This window comes from Sebastes umbrosus, chromosome 2 (genome assembly GCF_015220745.1).
Source record: "Sebastes umbrosus isolate fSebUmb1 chromosome 2, fSebUmb1.pri, whole genome shotgun sequence".
NCBI classification, from domain to species: Eukaryota; Metazoa; Chordata; class Actinopteri; order Perciformes; family Sebastidae; genus Sebastes; species Sebastes umbrosus.
Window position 1 is genome coordinate 4,610,736 of NC_051270.1, and position 24,989 is coordinate 4,635,724.

General features: G+C 40.7%; 3 protein-coding genes across 7 annotated transcripts in view; 1 reads left to right on the forward strand and 2 right to left on the reverse strand.

Annotated features, from left to right (window-relative positions):
- LOC119477090 (AP-2 complex subunit alpha-2-like) overlaps positions 1–24,989 on the forward strand; it is a 73,245-nt gene that overhangs the window by 25,140 nt on the left and 23,116 nt on the right. The gene's annotated exons all lie outside the window — the stretch shown is intronic.
- Positions 220–23,772, reverse strand: LOC119477135 (protein C19orf12 homolog). 5 transcript variants are annotated; one of them, XM_037751035.1, is made up of 3 exons: positions 5,847–6,095; positions 2,599–2,773; positions 220–1,303 (listed from the first exon to the last, which is right to left on the reverse strand). In XM_037751035.1, exons 2-3 carry the CDS (start codon positions 2,756–2,758, stop codon positions 1,038–1,040), a joined length of 426 nt encoding a protein of 141 aa, XP_037606963.1. In that variant the 5' UTR covers positions 2,759–2,773; positions 5,847–6,095; the 3' UTR covers positions 220–1,037. The 5 variants fall into 5 exon arrangements, with proteins under 5 accessions (XP_037606963.1, XP_037606956.1, XP_037606972.1 ...); XM_037751028.1 differs by lacking the exon at positions 5,847–6,095 and adding an exon at positions 4,654–4,752; XM_037751044.1 differs by lacking the exon at positions 5,847–6,095 and adding an exon at positions 4,601–4,677.
- LOC119477188 (protein C19orf12 homolog) lies at positions 18,657–23,808 on the reverse strand. The gene is made up of 3 exons (XM_037751128.1): positions 23,693–23,808; positions 20,449–20,623; positions 18,657–19,163 (listed from the first exon to the last, which is right to left on the reverse strand). The coding sequence occupies exons 2-3, from the start codon at positions 20,606–20,608 to the stop codon at positions 18,898–18,900; spliced, it is 426 nt and encodes a 141-aa protein (XP_037607056.1). The 5' UTR covers positions 20,609–20,623; positions 23,693–23,808; the 3' UTR covers positions 18,657–18,897.

Sequence of the window (24,989 nt, forward strand, 5' to 3'; positions counted from 1 at the left end):
GTTTTTTGGAGCTTTGATTTAATAGAAAGCTCCAAAAAACTACTAGGTGGACTTTTGAGTTTAGATTACTTCGTTAAATAAGAAAAATCAAATTTTCCATATTGTACAGGAATTATGAGAAGTTGCTGCAATTCTTGCTTACAGATGTGTGTATTTTTCAAAAGGTGCCTTTACAATCCTGAGACTTTTAAATAAGCAAATAATCAGTCAAAAGCACAACAGCTTCAAAAGTTTATTTTATTTAACTTCCTATGCAGAGGTATATTAAAACACCCTGATACAGCATGTGGGAATAAAGAGATTACATTCTAATCCAGAATAAATGACTCTCCAGGCACAATATTTTACAGAGTGTAAAAAAAAAAAAAAAGCAGATTGAACGTTGACATCAGTCTGTTGTACAAAACATTATAAGTGCTGATGTCACTATTCATTCATCATTGAGTAACACAGATATCTTTGGTTTCTTTCTTGTTCGGCAGTGGTGGATGAGGGACTCTGGACTTTTACTTAAGTAGAAATACTCAAGTATTGAGAATAAAATATACTTAAAGTACCAAAGGAAAAGTACTCATTATGCAGAATAATATCTATAATACCACTTGATAATAATTAGTGATGCTTTCATGTAAAGGTGGAGCTAATTTCAATTATTACTTTACACACTGCTGGGTAGCTTAATCTAGAATTAATACCTCATAATTTATTAGTTGATTTTTTTTTAATAATCTGAACCTATAGTGGAGTAAAAAGAACAATATTTGCCTCTGAGTTGTAGTGGAGTAGAAGTAAAAAGTACCTTAAAATTGTACTTAAGTGCAGTACTTGTATGTATTTAGTTACATTCCACCTCTGTCAGGATAGACAGTCTGAAGATAGCGAAGGCCAACAGCTCCATTTGGCACAGTCATGAAAGTGAAACATCCATGATTCACATTTTTTTCTTTTTTCTAATTAAGTACAAAAATAAGTTGTAAAGACTCTGATTGTGCTCGGCAGGCCTGATCATCCTGAAAAAGTCTGTGTTTAAGCAGAACTCAGTCTTGATAGCGCACCTCTACTCGGAGTTCCTTTCTGATGAAGCCAAACAGCGCTTTGGTGACCTGCTGCTGGAGAGTGGTGTTGCCCATCACGATGGCGATGAGCTGGGCCGCATCCTTCCAGTCCAGGTCGCCCAAGACTTTCATGACGGAATTGTAGAGCATCTGTTTCTGGTTGGAAGGCAACTCCTTCAGGATCTGAGGCACAGGTCTGAACTGACCGCTGGTCAGCCAGGCGCCCAGCAGACCGCCTACTGCTCCACCTGGTAGAGACACAGAGAGGAGAGGAGGGGGGGTAACGGGTCTGTTAGAAAGTGTTTCATGTCCGCCTTTATCCTGATGAGCTCTGAGAGGAGCTACAACCTCACCTGTGCTGTTCAGAGTTAACTACGCACAGGTGAGTCCAATCAGAACACAATCAGGACTCCTATAAGTAGGAGATGAGGAGAAGAACATGCCTCTGTTTGCCCTGCATGCTACCAGCCAGACTGATCCCCTGTCGTCATCGAGTGCGTCTTCTAAAGCGAGTTGTTCTTCATCCCTTTGTGTTCACTTTATGACTGCTCTTGTGTCACTGGAATATTGTTTGTCTTCCAATATTACCTGACTTTGCTTTAATAATTAAGATGATTGATTAGATGCCTATGCAATGCCGGGTTATGTCATGCATTTCCCTTTGTTTGTGTATTAATGCAGATAAACCACTTGATGAGGTTAAAGGGGAACTCATCTGAAATAAAGTCCTTTTTGGTTGAATGTCTTGGCTCTCTCTTTCTCTCCCTAATTCTGGTTACTTTAAGTCCGTTGTCTAAATGTCCAGAGTCTCCAGCCCTCGCAACTTTGGTCATCTGAACAGTCAGTTACAGGTTTAGTGTAAATTGAATGTAAGTATGTACTAGTAGGACGTAAACCTGCATCAAAATACAACAGAAAAGTCAATTGATTGAGGAATCTTACAGGATAAATCTGGTGATGTTTAATATATATATTTTTTATGAGGGCTGTCAAAGTTAACACGATAACGCAAATTTGTTTGAACGCCACTAAATTTTGCAAAACAAAATAATAAATAACGCAACTTGCGATTTTTAGGTTGTAGCGGCTCAGTTTTAAAACTAGAGTGAAGATATTGACATCAAACCTAAGGAATCCATTGGTATCAACCGTGTCATACTAGCTTGTTGGGAAGGAGGATAAATAACGCTCCAAGCTTGCTCTAAATTTTGGCGAGGAACAGCTGGACTGGCCATTTTCAAAGGGGTCCCTTGACCTCTGACCTCAAGATATGTGAATGAAAATGGGTTCTATGGGTACCCACGAGTCTCCCCTTTACAGACATGCCCACTTTATGATAATCACATGCAGTTTGGGGCAAGTCATAGTCAAGTCAGCACACTGACATCTCTAAACTAATTGTTTTGTCCGACAAAGAGTCACAAACCCAAAGCCATTATCCCATTATCACAAAGCCCTCTGTCAGCGTGGGCTACATTTGGACCCTTTGATCAGGCAGCTGTAATAATACACAGAGGTCAGAATCGGTAGTATTTATTCTTACCAACAGCAATCCCTGGAGGTCCGCCGAGCAGCCCGCCTACCAAGGCACAGCCTCCTGCCACCATCGCTCCTTTGGTGGACATCTTCACTGCCACCTTGATCTCATCGTGAGCTGATATTTCACAGCACAGACACATGACGTCTTCCATTCGTGGAGCCATCCCTGCGTTGAGACACTGACGTGACAGGAAAGAGGACAGTCAACTCTAGATCCATCTTTAAGCCTGCACGGGTTCAGGCTAGAGGAAGGCCTCATTTTTCGCTACAGCTGCAGCACTGAATTAATTTTCTGAGCCGAGTATTCGCCCAGATTAGACAGGGTTAGAATTCACATTTTGTCTGGAATGAAAATAGTTTTTGTATAATTTAAAGGAGCAGTGTGTAGTATTTAGGAGGAGCTATTGGCAGAAATGGAATCTAATATTCATATTAGGGCTGTCAGTCGATTCAAATATTTAATTGCGATTAATCGCACATTTTCTATCTGTTCAAAATGTACCTTAAAGGGAGATTTGTCAAGTATTTAATACTCTTAGCAACATGGGAAGTGGACAAATATGCTGCTTTATGCAAATGTACATGTATTCAAATCCAAATATCCAAACTTACGCTAAATTTTGGCGAGGAAAAACTGTCATGGGCATTTTCAAATGGGTCCTCTTGACCTCTGACCTCCAGATATGTGAATGTAAATGGGTTCTATGGGTACCCACGAGTCTCCCCTTTACAGACATGCCCACTTTATGATAATCACATGCAGTTTGGGGGCAAGTCATAGTCAAGTCAGCACACTGACACACTGACAGCTGTTGTTGCCTGTTGGGCTGCAGTTTGTCATGTTATGATTTGAGCATATTTTTTATGCTAAATGCAGTACCTGTGAGGGTTTATGGGTAATATTTGTCATGTTTTGCGTTGGACTTCTAACCACTGGCACACTTTACACTTACTTTACACTATACATCCCATATACCACTTTATAGACTGCACATATTACATTTATTTATTATACATACTACATTTATTTTATTTTATTAGCGGACTATACACACTATATTGACCCACTCACTCTGTATCTTCTATATCTCTATTTATTATTTTTTATATATATTTCTTGTATACTGTACTTCTCCTGTGTTTCACTCTTTTTGCTGTTTTTGCTGCTTTGACACCTGAATTTCCTGAATTTAATAAAGATTCATCTTATCTTATCTTATCTTTAATTGTTTTCCAATAACACATACAGTATATACATAAAAACAATGCACTTTTAGATGAAAATTAACAGCTTTAAATTATAAAGCCCTACAGATGCTATTATTCAACCCTACAGTGATGTGGTAGTACACAGATACAGGTACTATTCTCTGGTTTCTCCTGGATGACAAACCTCCTTAAAGGAAACTGGAATGGTGAGAAGAAACAAAATGGTGGGATCACATAGTAGATAACTGTCAGGTTAAAATTTGGTTTCACGTTTACTTTTATGAATGAACATAGCCTAATCAGCATAAAATAACAACAAATACATTATTAATATATAGGGCTCTGCATTTTACAATGTCTTTCACCAAAATCAAATATGTTTGAACAAAGTTTTATTACTGTTTATTGGATAAACAGGGCTCTAGACTAACTTTTCCACTGGTAGCACTGGTGCTACCAACTTTCTCAGTTGGTAGCACAAGCGCATGATTTGGTCGCACCCTCTTTTTGGGTTACAGCATGGTATTAATCAATGACCTTGTATGCTTATAAATAGTTGTCTTAATTTACATACCCCAGTGAAACATTGACAATGCCTCGAAACTTGATATTTGCAAAATATTTTAACTAACAAGTTTAGAGTTGCCTGCAACGGACGGACTACATTGCCTGCAATAAAAACACAGCACAGTGTTCCCTTCGTAACGTAACCACGGGTACTGTGTTAGCCATTGTGGCTGAAAGTGGTACTTCTTTTTCTTCACCTGTCTGTCAGCCAGTCTCTCCGTGCCTGTTGCAGATTCATCATCGGTGGTGTCTGAGTCGGCACCTCTGTTAGACTCTCCCTCACCACCAGCTTCCTCCTTTCTCTCCCCATTTGTTTTTTTTTAAATAATCAGCGATAGACCGCTTCATTTTGGTGAACAGCGAAACTTTGGAGCCCTGCCTGCAGTGTGTGATGCGCGTGAGCAGGGTCTGAAATTAACTTTTTTTCCATTAACTGTGGTTTGTTATTGCCATCTGTAGTGGTTATTTGCATAATAAAATAACTATTAATTGTGATTATTTAAATATAATATGTATAATCATAATTCCCTTTCTATTATCTATTTTATATTGCTGTGAAAAAAAATAGCATTTGGTCGAAAAACAAGATTTTGCATAGGGCCCCCAAAAAGTTTGAACCGGCCCTGCTAGCTGCTCCTGAAGTTAGAGGAGCTGCTGGAGATGCTGCTGTCATGAGGAGAGACGCAGCATGTTGGTACGGACTAAATTCATTCAAGTCAAATTGTATTGTTTGCAATACCTACCATTATTTCTTTATTTACTTTAAATTACCCAGTTTCTGAATGGAGTTTGGTGTGACAGGTTCGTTGCTGTTTTTGATGCTTTGACACCTGAATTTCCTGGATTAATAAAGGTTCAATTTATCTTAACTAATCTTTAATTGATTTCCAATAATACATATATACATACACACAATGCACTTTTATATGAAAATTGACAGCAAAAAATGACAGAGCCCTACAGAAAAGTGTGGATCACATAGTAAATAACTGTCAGAATAAATTTGCTTTCACTTTGACTTGTATATTCAACATAGCCTAAACAGCATGAAATAACAACAAATAAATGCCAAATATACGCCCCTGCATTTTACAACTATCCTTCACCAAAATCAAATATGTTTGAACAAATCTAGATTTTTTTAATTAAAATTATGTAATGCTTTCACACAACAGGTACGCCGAATGACAACCTGGCTGCTGTTAATTCGTAAAATACTCAAATCAAATTGTTTTGTTTGCAAAAACTACAACTAAAACTAAAACTAAAACTACTACTCATTTATGTATTTACTTTAAATGACCAGCTTACTGAATGGAGTCTGGCATGACAGATTGGTTGGTGTAGTAGAGTAGAATAGCCAACTGGGTACATTATAAACTAACTTAAACAGATTTAAACAGAAACAGAGAAAGAAGTCAGCTGCCTCCACTAGAGGTTTATCTAACTATTTATCTTCATAACTATTATAATTACCTTCAGTTCTGTCCTGAATGAGCTGTGAAGTCAAGTGTTTGTTTCTGCTCTTCTGGGCTGTTCTCAGGAGGTCGTCGTCAATTCGTGAGCCTGTTATATAGCTCAGGGCTTCTGCCCTTTTCTATCAATAAGATATCGTTGGAAGGAGGAGAGAGGAGATGGAGGAGGAGCCCAGTTGATGCTGAGGCATCATGGCCTGGCCAGATTAGAAGTTTTTGTTTTTCCTGTTTTTTTTCTTCTTTTTTTTCTTCTTTTTCCTCATAACAAAACAAAGAAAAAATAAGTATGGATAAAACAAAATGATGATAAAAAATAATTTAAAGAAAGAAAAATAAACAAAGAAAACAAAGAAAAAATACACAATGAAATAAACAAACAAAAAAACTAAAACTTTAAAAAAGCCAACATAACTGGTTAAAATCAATATAATGTGACTGTGTGTGTGCGTTTGAGAGAGGTGGGGTGGCTGGCTGTCAGTCAGGTTGCAAATCAAATTAGGGCAAGATTAAAAAGAATGAGATAAAATAAAGTAAAATAAATATAAACAGGTAGATAGATAGAAGTAAAAGAATGGTGGCTAAAAGGATGGTGTTTAAAAGGGAGATGGATAAAAAGATGATGTTTTAAAAGAGAATGAAGGCTAAAAAAAAAAAAAAAAAAAAAAGGATTATGTGGTTGTATGTGGCGTGTGGACTTTAAATAGAGTTAAATGTGATCATGGGTTAATATTGGTGGTGGTGGTGGTGGTGGTGGGGGGGGGGGGTTTGATAGTTATGGTGGTTTGTTTTGGAGGATTATGGAGAGGGGTGTTGAGTCTGGAAATCTCAGGCCTTGGGCCTAGACAGCTGAGATCCCAGTTCAATGTTCTTCAATGTTCAATTTTAATGGTGTCAGAAAGTCAACACGGGTTACTCAAATGAATCACTTGATGCTGTACAAGTATTTTGCGAGAAGCAGAGTTTTCATCGTGTTTAATATCAACAGACACAAACACAACCAAAACCCGAGCCGGTCCGGACACGTCCGTCCGGACGCAACTGCTCTCGGGCTTTACATCATAACCTTATTTACTTGGAATAAATAACTCATCCCTCCTATCCTGCCATCATAAATTCTAGTATTCTTCAATTCTACTGGTCTCTGTCAAAATATCTTACTAATCAGCATGTACTGAAGGAACTGGCCTTCTACCTCTAAGAGGTCAAGGCCCAGTTACGTGTTGGTTAATCTTGTGTGACAAAGAGAATTTCCAAACAGATGAGTTAAAGCATAATGATTCAATTTATTCCGAAAAATCAATGTTGCATAAGTAAAAATAAAAGAGTTTACAGATATCTGGATCCAATCAACGTGTCCCTGACAACATACAGTGCATGGGTCAGTTCGCGAAGTCTGAACCCCGAGCTATCCCTGATCCAGCCTATTCATGGTTTACACAATATTAATATTCATGAGCTTATGGCACGTGATGTTTCTGCTGCATGTCTTCTTCTTTGTTATCTCCTTCTGGCTCCTTCCTCTCTTTGACCTTGCAAAAGAAGAACAGCACCTGCCTCCTCTCTTTCCTCACAATCACTCTATTCATAACAAATCCAACAGTCAGGTTATTGTAAGCACTTTTGTACATAATAAATCCAACAGACCCTCTTTTGAACTTAACTAAGTTCACCTACAGATAATGTTACATACAGATATATTTATTATAAGCATGGATAATGTTACATACAGATGTATTAATTATAAGCATCATCACACAACCTCTTCAGGATCAACATCTTCACTATCCCCCACCATTTCCAGGAGACCCTGTCTCTCAGCTTGGAACATGGCCATCTGATAAGAAGGAGGTGCATCCGGATGCTTTTGTTGCACAGCAGAAATAATCACGCGCTCAGTGAGGTGGCGAATACATGGAATACAGCAACAACCACATAATACTAAGCATGCACACACAGCAAGGATTGAGGAGAATAGAGATACCACCATGGACTTCCATTTCCCAAAGGTACGGTCTAACCAGTCGTTAATGGGGCTGTTGATACCTGAGTCATCGTGCATGGATTCAGACAGCGTCCGGAGCCCCTCTAGCGCCTTAGTTACAGTCCCGTCCGGCGCTGTATTGTTAGGGATGAAAATACAACATGAGTCTTGGAACATTGAGCATACACCGCCTTTCTCTGCCAGCAGCATATCTAATGCCATTCTATTTTGGATCACCATCAGTGACGTAGGAGCCATTTGTTCAGCTAGTCCGGCAATTGCATCACGGGTTAGATTAGTCAAACGGAGAACATTATAGTGGATGTAGTTAATGCGGTCAACATTTTTGTTAGGAGTGATAGGGATCAGAGCACTTATTAGAGGTATGTTTTCAAAGCCTGCAGCTATTTGGTCAGCTAGTTTATATTCATTAGGGACTCCTCTAGGTACTCCAATGGCATTTTTGATCTGTGGTGTGCAGTTGTATTTACGGTTTCAGTGCGATTTTGATGTGCCTCGGTGTCGTTTGGTGCTAGTTTAATCGTTACATTCTTCCCTGTTCCTTCTGGCTTCTCCTTTTTTGGTCGAGGATTGTCCAGAAAAAAGAGGACAAGAGAGATAAACACAGATACTACAACAAACGCTACTAGCAGTTTGCCGTACTGCATGATGCTTCTAGTTTGTTTTCCTGCGCGCAACTGAAAAACTTTTATCTGGGTGGTCCTATTTTATACTGGTTTGGGAAAGGAAGTGAAACTGGTGGATTCTCCCCACCCCTGGTTCCTCTTTTTATCTATTTTAGCATTTATTCTAAGCAACAAGTTTTAATACAATGTGATATATAATGTTTTTCCAAAACCACCTAGATGAGTCCACCTAAACAACCATGTTAGCCTGATTTAACTGTAAATACAGGCAAGACCTTGTAACCTTCTTTCCCTTATGTGTATCTCATCACAGTCACAGTTTATACAGTATATGAAAAATAAAAAATTATACGTGACCCTCTTTTCACGTAGCCTGGGCTCCTTGTGGGGCTGCCTCCTCTGCTTCAGGTCCTGTCCTGCTGCTGGAGCACTGTGTTAGGTGCCACCAGTTGAGTCCTTTTCCTGCAAGCTGCACAGCTGTTGCAGTTCTGGCCAGAACCTTGTGTGGGCCTGTCCAACGTGGCTCCGACCACTTCCTCTTTAACACCTTCAACCAAAGGTGTTCCGGGGGTCCGGGGTCAGGTCCTGGAACGTCCTCTGTGACAGGGGTGACAGGTTTGTCACCTGTATAGGAGAGAGCTGACACAAGAGCATTAACCTTCAAATAGTATGGTCTGTAACCGAGGTCAGGAAGGGGAGAGGGGTTTTGGGACGGCCCTGGGAAAGGTTGGCCACACGTAAGCTCAAATGGTGTGAGTCCTGTTATTGTGGATGATACACAGTGCCAAATTTGTGTTGTAGTCCCAGGGCCTTTTCGACAGATTGCAGGTCTTTATTTTTGAAATGTGAACCATTATCTGACCTGATCAATTTAGGAAACCCATGTTTCGGAATGTACTCATTCACCAGACATTTAATGACTGATTTTGCGTCCTCTTTTCCCGTAGGGTAGGCCTCCACCCAACGTGAAAATGCGTCCACAATTACTAGGAGGAATCTTTTCCCCCCAGCCCTTACTCCCATATCTGTGAAATCCATAAAGATTTCCTGTCCCGGGGCAGTGGGAGAAGGATGTTTTCCTGCCCTAGGAGTGATGGTAGGTCTGATGTTACATGTACTACATACATCACACTTAGTCAAGAAGTCAGTTATAGTAGCATGTTTCCGGGGAATCCACCAGTGGCGGAGATCTCGTAACATCTGTTTGTGGCTTTTATGGTCAAGTCCATGAGTCTGAGTCAGTATTGAGGACATCCAACAGGGGGGCATAACTATTTGATCTCCGTTATACCATATACCATCAAACTGTTCTATAGCTCCCTTATCTTCCCAGATGGTTCGTTCTGCTGCTGTGGCAGATTCTTGAGCTTGTATGATGGAGAAATCAGTTATCTCAGAACCGAGATCTGCTGTGGTCATGACCATCATAGTAGGTAAATACCCTGCCGCCTTTTTAGCGGCTGCATCAGCTGCTTCGTTTCCTATACTCTCCAAGTCAGTGCCCTGACTGTGTCCTTTCACTTTGATCACAGCTACCCTCTGTGGTAACTGGATTGCTTCCAACAACTCTTTCATCAACTCCTCATGAGCCATAGGTTTATTCTGACTAGTCTTAAAACCCGCTTGCACCCAGCCAGACATATCTCTGTGAATTGCATTGCACACATACGCAGAGTCTGTGAAAATATTCACTGCCTTCCCTTCCGCTAACCGCAGAGCACAAACTACAGCCGTAAGTTCTGCTGCCTGAGCAGATTGTTTCCCATCAAGAGGACCGTGATCGAGAGTACATGGTTCCTCTTTTGCTGTATTCATAGACACGACAGCATAACCTGCTTTTAACCCTTCGGTGGGATGACGGAAACAGCAACCATCTGTAAATAAGCTAAGGTCAGTTTCCGTTAAAGGGGAGTTTTCTAAGTCCAGCCTTAGTTTTACAAAGGGCAGCGATTTGTCTGCACAGAAGTGCTTCTCGCCATCAGTCATATTGTCAGCCATATTACAGCCCTCATGTACAAAGGAGATGTGTGGTTTCGAGAGTACTTGTAAGATCTTGGTCTGTCTGAGGGGGGTGAGAGTGAAACAGGAGGAGGTGACATATGTTACAGTACTGTGAGAGGTCAGAATCTGTAGAGGATGGTGCATGACTATATGACCTACTTTGTCTACAATTTTTGCCAGAGCAGCTGCATATCTGACACAGGGGCTGGCTCTCTGTTCTTGTGTGTCTAGCAAAATGCTACAATAGTACAATACATTCCTATCTCCTCTGTGTTTCTGATATAAGACACCATGAGCTGTACTAAGCTGCTCTGAGACATCCAGATGGAATGGTTGAGAGTAATCTGGGAGAGCGAGTGCTGCGGCCTCTGCCATTTCCTGCTTGAGGCGGATAAACACCTCCTCGGCCTCTGTAGACCATTCTAACTTAGCGGTGAGATTTCTCATTCCAGCCATGGTTACCATTTGTCTGAGTAACTGAGTGTCGCCTGCATAGTTAGGGATGTATTGTCTTGAATACCCAGTCTGCCCTAAGAATGATAACATCTCTTTTACTGTCTGTGGTTTCGGATGGTGGAGTATAGAGTCACGATGAGCTGGAGACATTGCGGTGCCCTTTGCTGACACTATTCTACCTAGGAACGAAACTTGTGCGCGGCAACACTGAAGTTTTTCCTTTGAGACTTTGTAACCGTAGTTATGTAACCTCAATAATAATGCATGGGTTAGTGACAGGCATACCTCAGCCGAGGGTGCGGCCACTAACAAGTCATCTACATATTGTACAATAAAACACCCCTCAGGGAGTTCAAGGCCGGCCAAGTGATTTCTCAAAGTTTCATTAAAAATAGAGGGGGAGAGTATAAACCCCTGTGGTAACACATTATATGTCAGCCTTTGGCCTTCATATGTAAATGAGAAAATGTCCTGTAAATGATCTGCTAAGGGCAGGCAAAAGAAGGCGTTAGCCAAATCTATACATGTGAAAGATGTATGGGCTGGGGTGAGCATCGAGAGAGCAGAGTGGGGGTTCGGTACTGGTGTAACAGGAGTCAAAACCAGGTCATTGATGGCTCTTAAATCATGAGCCATTCTGTATGAGCCGGAGGGTTTGATTACTGGCAAAATGGGAGTGTTCCACTGAGAGTAAGATTTTCTTAATACTCCCGCCTTTATCAGTCCTTCAATCGTAGGAGAGATACCCTGGGCTGCTTCCACTTTATGCTCATACTGAGGTCTCCAGATAGGGCAGTAAGTCTTCATCTCGAAAGTTACCGGTTCCATGCTGCACCTGCCAACATCAAAGGGGCCCGTAGACCACAGTGAGGAAGGGAGAGCTGCCAACATGGAAGTGGCTCCTTCACCATCTAACATCTCCCTACCGTGGTGGCATGTTAGTAACTCATGTTTGCAAAGACCTGACACTGCATTGTAAAAGGAGAGTCTATATATGTTAGAGGATGGTGAGATTGAAACCCCCCAAAAGGGAAGTGGGAACCCAGTCTGTCAGAGCGACTGCTGCTTTAACCATGGGGCCTAAGTCTTTAGCCTGATGTTTTGGAGCTATGGCTAGGGACACATGGGGAACAGCTTCTTCTGACATGCGATACCATTGTTCTTGTGCTGGGGTTAATTTTACTGCGGCTGCTACTCCTGCTGGTGCTATATAAACATCTCTTACTCCTATCCCCCAGGTTGTATCTAACAGGTTCTGTTGGAACTCATCTTGATACGTAAGATCATTATTTCTGTCATAATTCAGAGTGCAGTGGGGAGGATCGGGAACAGGGAGGTAAGGGTGTAGAGCCCTAATCCATGGTTGCCACATGTTGTAAAAGTCAATCAGAGGGTTTCTGTCGGCTAGCAGGGCCCAATATATGTCCGCACAGGGTGGTGGGGCATCAGGTGAGGTATCAGGACTCAACATGCACATGCGATCAGCACTGGAGGGCGAGGAGCACACCATTTTTTCTCCTCCGGGGAAACTCACTATCACAGCTTCTGGTGAACAATGTACAGAAGCCCCCAGTGCTGCCAAAACATCTCTTCCCAGGAGATCACGTGGACAATCAGGTGCATACAAAAAAGGGTGCTCCATCACCTGTCTCCCAAGCCGGACAGGAAGGGGAACAGTAAAAGGCAGTCTTTGTTCAGTGCCGGAAAATCCCAAAACGGAAACATAGTGAGAGGAAAGGGAACACATAGGTTCAGCTAAGGTGGAATAACGTGCTCCCGTATCCACCATGAACCATCTTCGTTTTCCGTTCACTGTCAACTGGAGACAGGGCTCTGCCAGCCCCTGTCCCTCCATCTCCGCCGGGCACCCCTATGGGAACATTCCTGGTGTATATGGACCAGGTGGAGGTCCCTGCGCAGAGTACCCGCTGTATGCCTGCATTGGAGCTAGCTGTTGGTTTGGTGGAGTCTGTATTGGTGGCTGATATGACTGCTGTGAAGGCCATCTCATCTGCTGTTGTTGTTTCTGAGGACAGTCACGTGCCCAGTGATCTGGGTTTCCGCAGATGTTACAACTGCCTCCTCTTGGTTGGGCATACCCCCTCCCCCTGCCTCCTCCTCCTCTCCCTCTGCTTCTATTCCGGCCTTCATGATAAGGGGGCCGCTGATATGAGGGCTGCTGAAAAGGCACATGATACTGGGGTGGATATGTAGCCTGTGGCTGGCCCTGCAGTGGATCAGGATTCTGTGGCGGGGCTGGAGCTGGTGCTACATTTTGAGCCATCTGGGTATCTTTTTCTTTCCGTCCCTTTTTTTTATCTGTCGCACGAGTCCGTGCATCTGCCAACTGTAATTTAGTCAACTGAGCTACCATCTCTTTTAATGACTCATTTTCCTCTTCCTCCTCCTTGGTTTCTGCATCCTGATGATGACAGAAATGTGTTTCCCATCTTGATGATTTTGCCCCTGCCATATCTGGATTCTCTTCTATCTTTCTCTTAACTCCTTCCGCAGCATGTTTTAACAGAGCTATTCTGAACAGAGACTGCTGTGTGTCTTTATCTGGGTTCACCCCCGTAGCCCCCGCCCACTCTGTCTTTGCTCTTTCTATGAACGTGCGTCCACTCTCCCCGTTCTTAATCTTAAACACCAAGCTGTGGAGCTTACCCGCTGGTATGGGATACTTTTGTCTAATAGCATTACCGAAGGAGGTAGCGTAGGGGTTAAAGTTCCAAAGTACCACCTAACACTTGAAACAATGGTGCCATAACTTTGTTTGTATGATTACTGTCCTGTGGGGTTGGTACCGGACTAGGGGTAGGAGGAGGATAAGGAGGGGGGTTGGGATGTGGGCCAGGTGGGTACTGCTGATGGAGTGACATGTAATGTGGAGGCTGGCTAGTATGTGGGTTTGGAGGTGGGGGAGGTGCGCTAGGACTGGGTGAGGGTTTCACTAGTGGTTTTGCTTCAGCGGTTTCTGCGTGGGTGGCTTTCGTCTGGCTGCCTAAGGCTGACAGTGCAGCCATCTGTATCACATTATATTTTACCAATATACTTGCCAACTCGTCTTCTTCCTTCCTCAATTTCCTCCTTACAAACATATTTCCCTTTTCTTTGTCTTCTCTTGCTTGCAGCAGCTTTCTATGAACCACCTGTATTAATGCTCTCATTACTGGCATAAATTTGGCTTCACTTCCCGTGGCTGGAAAATGCCCTTCCTTCACTGTCATGTTATACCACTCATCTAGGTCTTCAGTCTCTTTATTTCTAGTCTTGGGATCAAATGTACAGATTACATTGGTCCTGACTTTAGCCCATTGCTGTCCAAATGATAAACGGGGAGGCCCACAGCCACCCCGTTCCTCACAGTCTTTGTCAAATTCTCCGTCCATTCTGTCCAGTACTATTTCACACAGGTTTATTCAGTTTATGACAGTAACTAGATTCAGAGTAAATGGGTCGCTATGCCCCTCGCTGTGATCCTACCAACATAAGCTTCTACTGGACACTTTGATGTTCCAGCGATGTTGGCCCAGTATCAACAGTAAGTTTTAATTTTCCTCTGAATACTAGTTATTAATGTACACTCATACAGTTTTTATTACTAAACGGGCAGCTTTCCTCCTCTTAGTCTTTACCAAAAGGGCAGCTTGCTCCCCTAAATTAATTCAGCTTTCCTCCTTTTAGTTCTACTAAAAGGGCAGCTTTAATTCAGCTTTCCTCCTTTTAGCTTTACTAAAAGGGCAGCTTTAATTCAGCTTTCCTCCTTTTAGCTTTACTAAAAGGGCAGCTTTAATTCAGTTTTCCTCCTCTTGGATTTACCAAAAGGGCAGCTTTAATTCAGCTTTCCTCCTCTTGGATTTACCAAAAGGGCAGCTTTAATTCAGCTTTCCTCCTCTTGGATTTACCAAAAGGGCAGCTTTAATTCAGCTTTCCTCCTCTTGGATTTACCAAAAGGGCAGCTTTAATTCAGCTTTCCTCCTCTTGGATTTACCAAAAGGGCAGCTTTAATTCAGCTTTCCTCCTCTTGGATTTACCAAAAGGGCAGCTTTAATTGAGAAAGTCTTTACTTCTGCAACATTTATCACTACAAAGGAGATTCAGCACAACAAGAGAGATAATTTAGAGTAAGCCAATATGCAGAGTTCGATAAAACAGGTTCTGCTCACCTTTAAGATTTCAGGGATCCCTTTCTCTCTCTCGCCGGTCTGTCCGTCCTTTGGACACGCTTCTCAATGCCGAAGATCACGTCGGGGTCACCAATTGAAGGAACTGGCCTTCTACCTCCGAGAGGTCAAGGCCCAGTTACGTGCTGGTTAATCTTGTGTGACAAAGAGATTTTCCAAACAGACGGGTTAAAGCATAATAATACAATTTATTCCGAACAATTAATGTTGCATAAGTAAAAATAAAAGAGTTTACAGATATATCTGGATCCAACCTACATGTCCCTGACGACATACAATGCATGGGTCAGTTCGTGAAGTCTGAACCCCGAGCTCTCCCTGATCCAGTCTTTTATGGTTTACACAATATCAATAGTCATGAGGTGTGACGCGTGATGCCTCTGCTGCATTCCTCCTTCCTCGTTATCACCTTCTGGCTCCGTCCTCATGACCTTGGAACATAAAACATCATCTGCCACACTCCCCTCTTTTCTCACCCTTGACTCTATTCATAAAACATCCAATAGTGAGGCCTTTGTATGCATTTTTAGAGTATAATAAATCCAACAGATATTTTAGAGTATAATAAATCCAACATTAGCTAACAAATTTGCATTTGTTGGGGTCTTTATAAGGTGATTATGTCAATGTTGTGTTTACAGCTAGTTTCCAAAAAAACAAACAGTTAATGCAGATTTTGAAGCAGCTACGGGTCTTGTTTTCATATTTTTGTCCGGTATTGCTCACATTAATGGTTTACCCCAGAGCCCAAATGGGGCCACCAAAATACAAGCCACAGATGGCTTTTCATCTAGTCCAATCTTAACCAGTTACCAGCCTCACGGTCTCTGCTATGAACATAATTCGGGTAATAAGTAAAGGATAATGTACAGCGAGTCGGTCATTGTTATGAAATAAACCCGCTAGCTGTACATTATCCCGCTTATTACACGGCTACTTACTTAAGAAATCAGTAATTGGACACAAAAACTGTCCGCCAGAGTCCAACATCAGAACTGCTGCCATAGCAACGGTCTGTTATACATAGCAGCGGTCTGTTATAGAGAAATAACAGACTGTAGAACGCCGTGATCGACCAATCAGAATCTAGTATTCAACAAAGCTGTGTAACGTTTTTCTGTTCACCTTCACTTAAATCTAGATGCAATTTTGGCTGCTTTTGTCAACATTTGGTGTTTTGGATACATTTTGAAAACAATATTACCAAACAAGCTGTCATTTTATGGTCAAAAACACAGATACAATATTCAGTAAACTTTGTTGTGTTCACTCATATCTTTGACTCATTTAATTTGAGGTATATTTCATTGACATGAGCTGTATTCAGTGGTGGTTAGGGATAAGGGAGGTACTCACCTTAACGTCGTCATCGGTGACATTGAAATGAGAATTTGTGTATTTGATTGTCTGACTGCACTCTTTGCAGGTTGCGATAACCTGTTAATCTAACATTTTATCTTTGGTTATTTGATGCAGATATGAAGCTTTGTATGCTCATGATGTGTTTTCTTTTGCACATGTAATATGGTTTTACTGGCAATTATGATTTGGGCTGTTTTTTTATTGAATTGGGTGTTTTTTTAAGTTGTGATTGGGCTGGAAACTGTCACTCTGATGTGGCGGCACTTGATGTCACTGGACTCTAACGTAAAGTGGTGTTCAAGTGGAGCACAAGGCAACTATACTGCAGATATTTGGGCCTAAACTATGACATTTAACAGACCTAGTTTGGTTCCTTGGTATAATCCAGCACACACTCAGTGCTTACTGTCAGTTACCGTACCATTATAAACTTTACAAATTGTGACAATGCTGATGTGTTTTTTTTGTGCCTTCTATTCTAACAAGTGTTCGGTCTCTGTGCCAGACGGCTGGATATCTTGTTGCTATTTAAATGTAATGTCATTTCAACATTCAAAAGTTGTTTTTAGAAATAAAAAAAATCAGCCTTGTAAACAAATTAAAACATATTTTTGCTTTCTTATAAATGGAAAAAGATTAATTAGATTTCTTCTGTGGAACCAGCTCCCAGTTTCAGTCCGGTAGGCAGACACCCTCTCCACATGTAAGAGTAGGCTTAAGACTTTCAGTGTTGCCAGATCTTGTGAGAGAAACAAGCAGCCAGGTCTATAGAAACAAGCCCCCCCCAAAAAAAGCCCAAAACAAGCGACCTTACCTACCTACAACAACATGAGAAAGAGAGACAGACACTTGATCACTTCATATGCTGTATATGTATGAATTTATTTTGGATTGCATGCATTTCAGTTCATTTTTTTTATGTTGTCCATTGTCTAAATGTCCAGAGTCTCCAGCCCTCGCCACTTTGGTCACCTTTAAATTTTTCTTGTCAACTAAACTTAAAGAAGTTGAACATTTGATTTCATTTTTGTATTCATTTTTTATAAATATTTTTAAGCGACTTTTCATGAAAACAAGCCCAAAGTTGCTTCTAATAAGCAGACTTGGCAACTCTGAAGACTTTCTTCTTTGATAATGTTTATAGTTAGGGCTGGCTCAGGCTCCCTTGGACCAGCCCCTAGTTACGCTGCTATAGGCCTAAACTGCCGGGGGACGTCCTATGACACACTGAGCTCCTCTCTTCTCCTTTCTATCTCCATTTGTATATATTCATGTCCCATTCATGTATGTTATTAACTTGATTTATTCCCTGGAGTCTTTGTGCTTTCTTGTCTCGCAGATATCCATGGATCGGGGTTACACCTGGATCGTGGTTGCGTTTTTTGGAGCTTTGATTTAATAGAAAGCTCCAAAAAACTACTAGGTGGACTTTTGAGTTTAGATTACTTTGTTAAATAAGAAAAATCAAATTTTCCATATTGTACAGGAATTATGAGAAATTGCTGCAATTCTTGCTTACAGATGTGTGTATTTTTCAAAAGGTGCCTTTACAATCCTGAGACTTTTAAATAAGCAAATAATCAGTCAAAAGCACAACAGCTTCAAAAGTTTATTTTATTTAACTTCCTATGCAGAGGTATATTAAAACACCCTGATACAGCATGTGGGAATAAAGAGATTACATTCTAATCCAGAATAAATGACTCTCCAGGCACAATATTTTACAGAGTGTAAAAAAAAAAAAAAAAGCAGATTGAACATTGACATCAGTCTGTTGTACAAAACATTATAAGTGCTGATGTCACTATTCATTCATTATTGAGTATCACAGATATCTTTGGTTTCTTTCTTGTTCGGCAGTGGTGGATGAGGGACTCCAATCTTTTACTTAGGTAGAAATACTCGAGTATTGAGAATAAAATATACTTAAAGTACCAAAGGAAAAGTACTCATTATGCAGAATAATATCTATAATACCACTTGATAATAATTAGTGATGCTTTCATGTGAAGGTGGAGCTAATTTCAATTATTACTTTACACACTGCTGGGTAGCTTAATTTAGAATTAATATCTCATAATTTATTAGTTGATTTTTTTTTTAATAATCTGAACCTATAGTGGCGTAAAAAGAACAATATTTGCCTCTGAGTTGTAGTGGAGTAGAAGTAAAAAGTACCTTAAAATTGTACTTAAGTGCAGTACTTGTATGTATTTAGTTACATTCCACCTGTCAGGATAGACAGTCTGAAGATAGCGAACGCTAACAGCTCCATTTGGCACAGTCATGAAAGTGAAACACCCATGATTCACAGTTTTTTTTCTTTTTTCTAATTAAGTACAAAAATAAGTTGTAAAGACTCTGATTGTGCTCAGCAGGCCTGATCATCCTGAAAAAGTCCATGTGCATAAGCAGAACTCAGTCTTGATAGCGCACCTCTGCTCGGAGTTTATTTGTGATGAAGTTATGCAGCGCTTTGGTGACCTGCTGCTGGAGAGTGGCGTTGCCCATCACGATGGCGATGAGCTGGGCCGCGTCCGTCCAGTCCAGGTTGCCCAAGGCGGCCTTGACGGAAATGTAGAGCATCTGTTGCTGGTTGGAAGTCAACTCATTCAGGATCTGAGGCAGAGGTCTGAACTGACCGCTGGTCAGCCAGGCGCCCAGCAGACCGCCGAATACTCCACCTGGTAGAGACACAGAGAGGAGAGGAGGGGGGGTAACGGGTCTGTTAGAAAGTGTTTCATGTCCGCCTTTATCCTGATGAGCTCTGAGAGGACCCACAGCCTCACCTGATCTGTTCAGAGTTAACTAGGCACAGGTGAGTCCAATCAGAACACAATCAGGACTCCTATAAGTAGGAGGAGAAGAACATTTCTCTGTTTGCCCTGCATGCTACCAGCCAGACTGATCCCCTGTCGTCATCGAGTGCGTCTTCTAAAGCGAGTTGTTCTTCATCCCTTTGTGTTCACTTTATGACTGCTCTTGTGTCACTGGAATATTGTTTGTTTTCCAATATTACCTGACTTTGCTTTAATAATTAAGATGATTGATTAGATGGATATGCAATGCCGGGTTATGTCATGCATTTCCCTTTGTTTGTGTATTAATGCAGATAAACCACTTGATGAGGTTAAAGGGGAACTCATCTGAAATAAAGTCCTTTTTGGTGGAATTTCCTGTCTCTCTCTCTCCCTAATTCTGGTTACTTTAAGTCCGTTGTCTAAATGTCCAGAGTCTCCAGCCCTCGCAACTTTGGTCATCTGAACAGTCAGTTACAGGTTTAGTGTAAATTGAATGTAAGCATGTACTAGTAGGAAGTAAATCTGCATCAAATACAACAGAAAAGTCAATTGATTGAGGAATCCTAAAGGATAAATCTGGTGATGTTTGATATATATATTTTTTATGAGGGCTGTCATAGTTAACACGATAACGCAAATTTGTTTGAACGCCACTAAATTTTGCAAAACAAAATAATAAATAACGCAACTTGCGATTTTTAGGTTGTAGCGGCTCAGTTTTAAAACTAGAGTGAAGATATTGACATCAAACCTGAGGAATCCATTGGTATCAACCGTGTCATACTAGCTTGTTGGGAAGGAGGATAAATAACGCTCCAAACTTGCTCTAAATTTTGGCGAGGAACAGCTGGCCTGGCCATTTTCAAAGGGGTCCCTTGACCTCTGACCTCAAGATATGTGAATGTAAATGGGTTCTATGGGTACCCACAAGTCTCCCCTTTACAGACATGCCCACTTTATGATAATCACATGCAGTTTGGGGCAAGTCATAGTCAAGTCAGCACACTGACACCTCTAAACTAATTGTTTTGTCCGACAAAGAGTCACAAACCCAAAGCCATTAACCCATAATCACAAAGCCCTCTGTCAGTGTGGGCTACATTTGGACCCTTTGATCAGGCAGCTGTAATAATACACAGAGGTCAGAATCGGTAGTATTTATTCTTACCAACAGCAATCCCTGGAGGTCCGCCGAGCAGCCCGCCTACCAAGGCACAGCCTCCTACCACCATCGCTCCTTTGGTGGACTTCTTCACTGCCACCTTGATCTTATCATGGGCTGATATTTCACAGCACAGACGCATGACGTCTTCCATTCGTGAAGCCATCCCTGCGTTGAGACACTGACGTGACAGGAAAGAGGACAGTCAACTCTAGATCCATCTTTAAGCCTGCACGGGTTCAGGCTAGAGGAAGGCCTCATTTTCGCTACAGCTGCAGCACTGAATTAATTTTCTGAGCCGAGTATTCGCCCAGATTAGACAGGGTTAGAATTCACATTTTGTCTGGAATGAAAATAGTTTTTGTATAATTTAAAGGAGCAGTGTGTAGTATTTAGGAGGAGCTATTGGCAGAAATGGAATCTAATATTCATATTAGGGCTGTCAGTCGATTCAAATATTTAATTGCGATTAATCGCACATTTTCTATCTGTTCAAAATGTACCTTAAAGGGAGATTTGTCAAGTATTTAATACTCTTAGCAACATGGGAAGTGGACAAATATGCTGCTTTATGCAAATGTACATGTATTCAAATCCAAATATCCAAACTTACGCTAAATTTTGGCGAGGAAAAACTGTCATGGGCATTTTCAAATGGGTCCCCTTGACCTCTGACCTCCAGATATGTGAATGTAAATGGGTTCTATGGGTACCCACGAGTCTCCCCTTTACAGACATGCCCACTTTATGATAATCACATGCAGTTTGGGGCAAGTCATAGTCAAGTCAGCACACTGACACACTGACAGCTGTTGTTGCCTGTTGAGCTGCAGTTTGTCATGTTATGATTTGAGCATATTTTTTATGCTAAATGCAGTACCTGTGAGGGTTTATGGGTAATATTTGTCATGTTTTGCGTTGGACTTCTAACCACTGGCACACTTTACACTTACTTTACACTATACATCCCATATACCACTTTATAGACTGCACATATTACATTTATTTATTATACATACTACATTTATTTTATTTTATTAGCGGACTATACACACTATATTGACCCACTCACTCTGTATCTTCTATATCTCTATTTATTATTTTTTATATATATTTCTTGTATACTGTACTTCTCCTGTGTTTCACTCTTTTTGCTGTTTTTGCTGCTTTGACACCTGAATTTCCTGAATTTAATAAAGATTCATCTTATCTTATCTTATCTTTAATTGTTTTCCAATAACACATACAGTATATACATAAAAACAATGCACTTTTAGATGAAAATTAACAGCTTTAAATTATAAAGCCCTACAGATGCTATTATTCAACCCTACAGTGATGTGGTAGTACACAGATACAGGTACTATTCTCTGGTTTCTCCTGGATGACAAACCTCCTTAAAGGAAACTGGAATGGTGAGAAGAAACAAAATGGTGGGTCACATAGTAGATAACTGTCAGGTTAAAATTTGGTTTCACGTTTACTTTTATGAATGAACATAGCCTAATCAGCATAAAATAACAACAAATACATTATTAATATATAGGGCTCTGCATTTTACAATGTCTTTCACCAAAATCAAATATGTTTGAACAAAGTTTTATTACTGTTTATTGGATAAACAGGGCTCTAGACTAACTTTTCCACTGGTAGCACTGGTGCTACCAACTTTCTCAGTTGGTAGCACAAGCGCATGATTTGGTCGCACCCTCTTTTTGGGTTACAGCATGGTATTAATCAATGACCTTGTATGCTTATAAATAGTTGTCTTAATTTACATACCCCAGTGAAACATTGACAATGCCTCGAAACTTGATATTTGCAAAATATTTTAACTAACAAGTTTAGAGTTGCCTGCAACGGACGGACTACATTGCCTGCAATAAAAACACAGCACAGTGTTCCCTTCGTAACGTAACCACGGGTACTGTGTTAGCCATTGTGGCTGAAAGTGGTACTTCTTTTTCTTCACCTGTCTGTCAGCCAGTCTCTCCGTGCCTGTTGCAGATTCATCATCGGTGGTGTCTGAGTCGGCACCTCTGTTAGACTCTCCCTCACCACCAGCTTCCTCCTTTCTCTCCCCATTTGTTTTTTTTAAATAATCAGCGATAGACCGCTTCATTTTGGTGAACAGCGAAACTTTGGAGCCCTGCCTGCAGTGTGTGATGCGCGTGAGCAGGGTCTGAAATTAACTTTTTTTCCATTAACTGTGGTTTGTTATTGCCATCTGTAGTGGTTATTTGCATAATAAAATAACTATTAATTGTGATTATTTAAATATAATATGTATAATCATAATTCCCTTTCTATTATCTATTTTATATTGCTGTGAAAAAAAATAGCATTTGGTCGAAAAACAAGATTTTGCATAGGGCCCCCAAAAAGTTTGAACCGGCCCTGCTAGCTGCTCCTGAAGTTAGAGGAGCTGCTGGAGATGCTGCTGTCATGAGGAGAGACGCAGCATGTTGGTACGGACTAAATTCATTCAAGTCAAATTGTATTGTTTGCAATACCTACCATTATTTCTTTATTTACTTTAAATTACCCAGTTTCTGAATGGAGTTTGGTGTGACAGGTTCGTTGCTGTTTTTGATGCTTTGACACCTGAATTTCCTGGATTAATAAAGGTTCAATTTATCTTAACTAATCTTTAATTGATTTCCAATAATACATATATACATACACACAATGCACTTTTATATGAAAATTGACAGCAAAAAATGACAGAGCCCTACAGAAAAGTGTGGATCACATAGTAAATAACTGTCAGAATAAATTTGCTTTCACTTTGACTTGTATATTCAACATAGCCTAAACAGCATGAAATAACAACAAATAAATGCCAAATATACGCCCCTGCATTTTACAACTATCCTTCACCAAAATCAAATATGTTTGAACAAATCTAGATTTTTTTAATTAAAATTATGTAATGCTTTCACACAACAGGTATGCCGAATGACAACCTGGCTGCTGTTAATTCGTAAAATACTCAAATCAAATTGTTTTGTTTGCAAAAACTACAACTAAAACTAAAACTAAAACTACTACTTATTTATGTATTTACTTTAAATGACCAGTTTTCTGAATGGAGTCTGGCGTGACAGATTGGTTGGTGTAGTAGAGTAGAATAGCCAACTGGGTACATTATAAACTAACTTAAACAGATTTAAACAGAAACAGAGAAAGAAGTCAGCTGCCTCCACTAGAGGTTTATCTAACTATTTATCTTCATAACTATTATAATTACCTTCAGTTCTGTCCTGAATGAGCTGTGAAGTCAAGTGTTTGTTTCTGCTCTTCTCGGCTGTTCTCAGGAGGTCGTCGTCAATTCGTGAGCCTGTTATATAGCTCAGGGCTTCTGCCCTTTTCTATCAATAAGATATCGTTGGAAGGAGGAGAGAGGAGATGGAGGAGGAGCCCAGTTGATGCTGAGGCAGTTTCCTCCCCCCCTGTTTTTAGGGCCCGAGCACGAAAGTGCAAGGAAACCTATTGTTTTTCTAAGTATTATTCTTTTTCTGCCGGGAGATCGCCTTTTTGAGACCTTAGCCATCCCCAAAAACTCACCAAAAGTGGAATATGTGTCAGAACTGGTGGGAAATTCAATGTTCTGGAGTGATTGGGCTCGGGTGTCTCCAGGGGGCGAGATAGCGCCCCCTAATGTAGGCAGTTTTTAAGAGAAAGTTTCTTCAATCGTCACGAAATTCAAGTATGTCATTGCTCACATCCTCATACCTGGATTAAATATTTTTTAGATTTTTTCGGCAAACAGGAAGTCAGCGATCTTGGACTTCCTGCATTTTTTTTAAATTTACGAACACATGTTTGAGGACTTTAGGATGCACAAAAACTCCTGAAACTTTACACGCACATCCAAACTAATAATTACTTTGATTTAGTGGTGAAATTTTGCTTGGGCGTGGCATGTTGGCTCTCTAGCGCCCCCTTATGTCTTTTAGATATGGAACATACCTCGAGGTACTCGAAAACTCATGAAAGTTGGCAATATGATGGACACCTGTGAACTTTATGTAAATGTACAGCCATTAGGTTCAGTGTGTTTAACGGGCTCTCTAGCGCCCCCTAACGCGTGGAAGGTCGTAGTTTGGTCAAAGTTGATCCGATATTCATGAAATTTGGTATGCATATCCCACTCATTATTTGAAACATATTCCTCATTGGGTTTCATTAGCTCCGCCCAACCGGAAGTCGGCCACATTGAATGTTGTGTTTTTCATGTCATTTATGTATTTTATGCATACTTTTACGAACTCCTCCTAGAGAGTTCATCGGATTCGCGTGAAACTTGGGTAGTATAACCCTCAAACTACTGTGATGATAACTTGCGAAGGAAATTTTGATCGCTCGAACGGTGATGTCATAGGTGAATTTCGAAAGTTCGCCATGACATAGTGGTACGTCCAGGCTTTCATGTAATTTATGTATTTTATGCATACTTTCACGAACTACTCCTAGAGACTTCATCGGATTCGCATGAAATTTGGGTGGTATAACCCTCAAACTACTGTGATGATAAATGGTGAAGG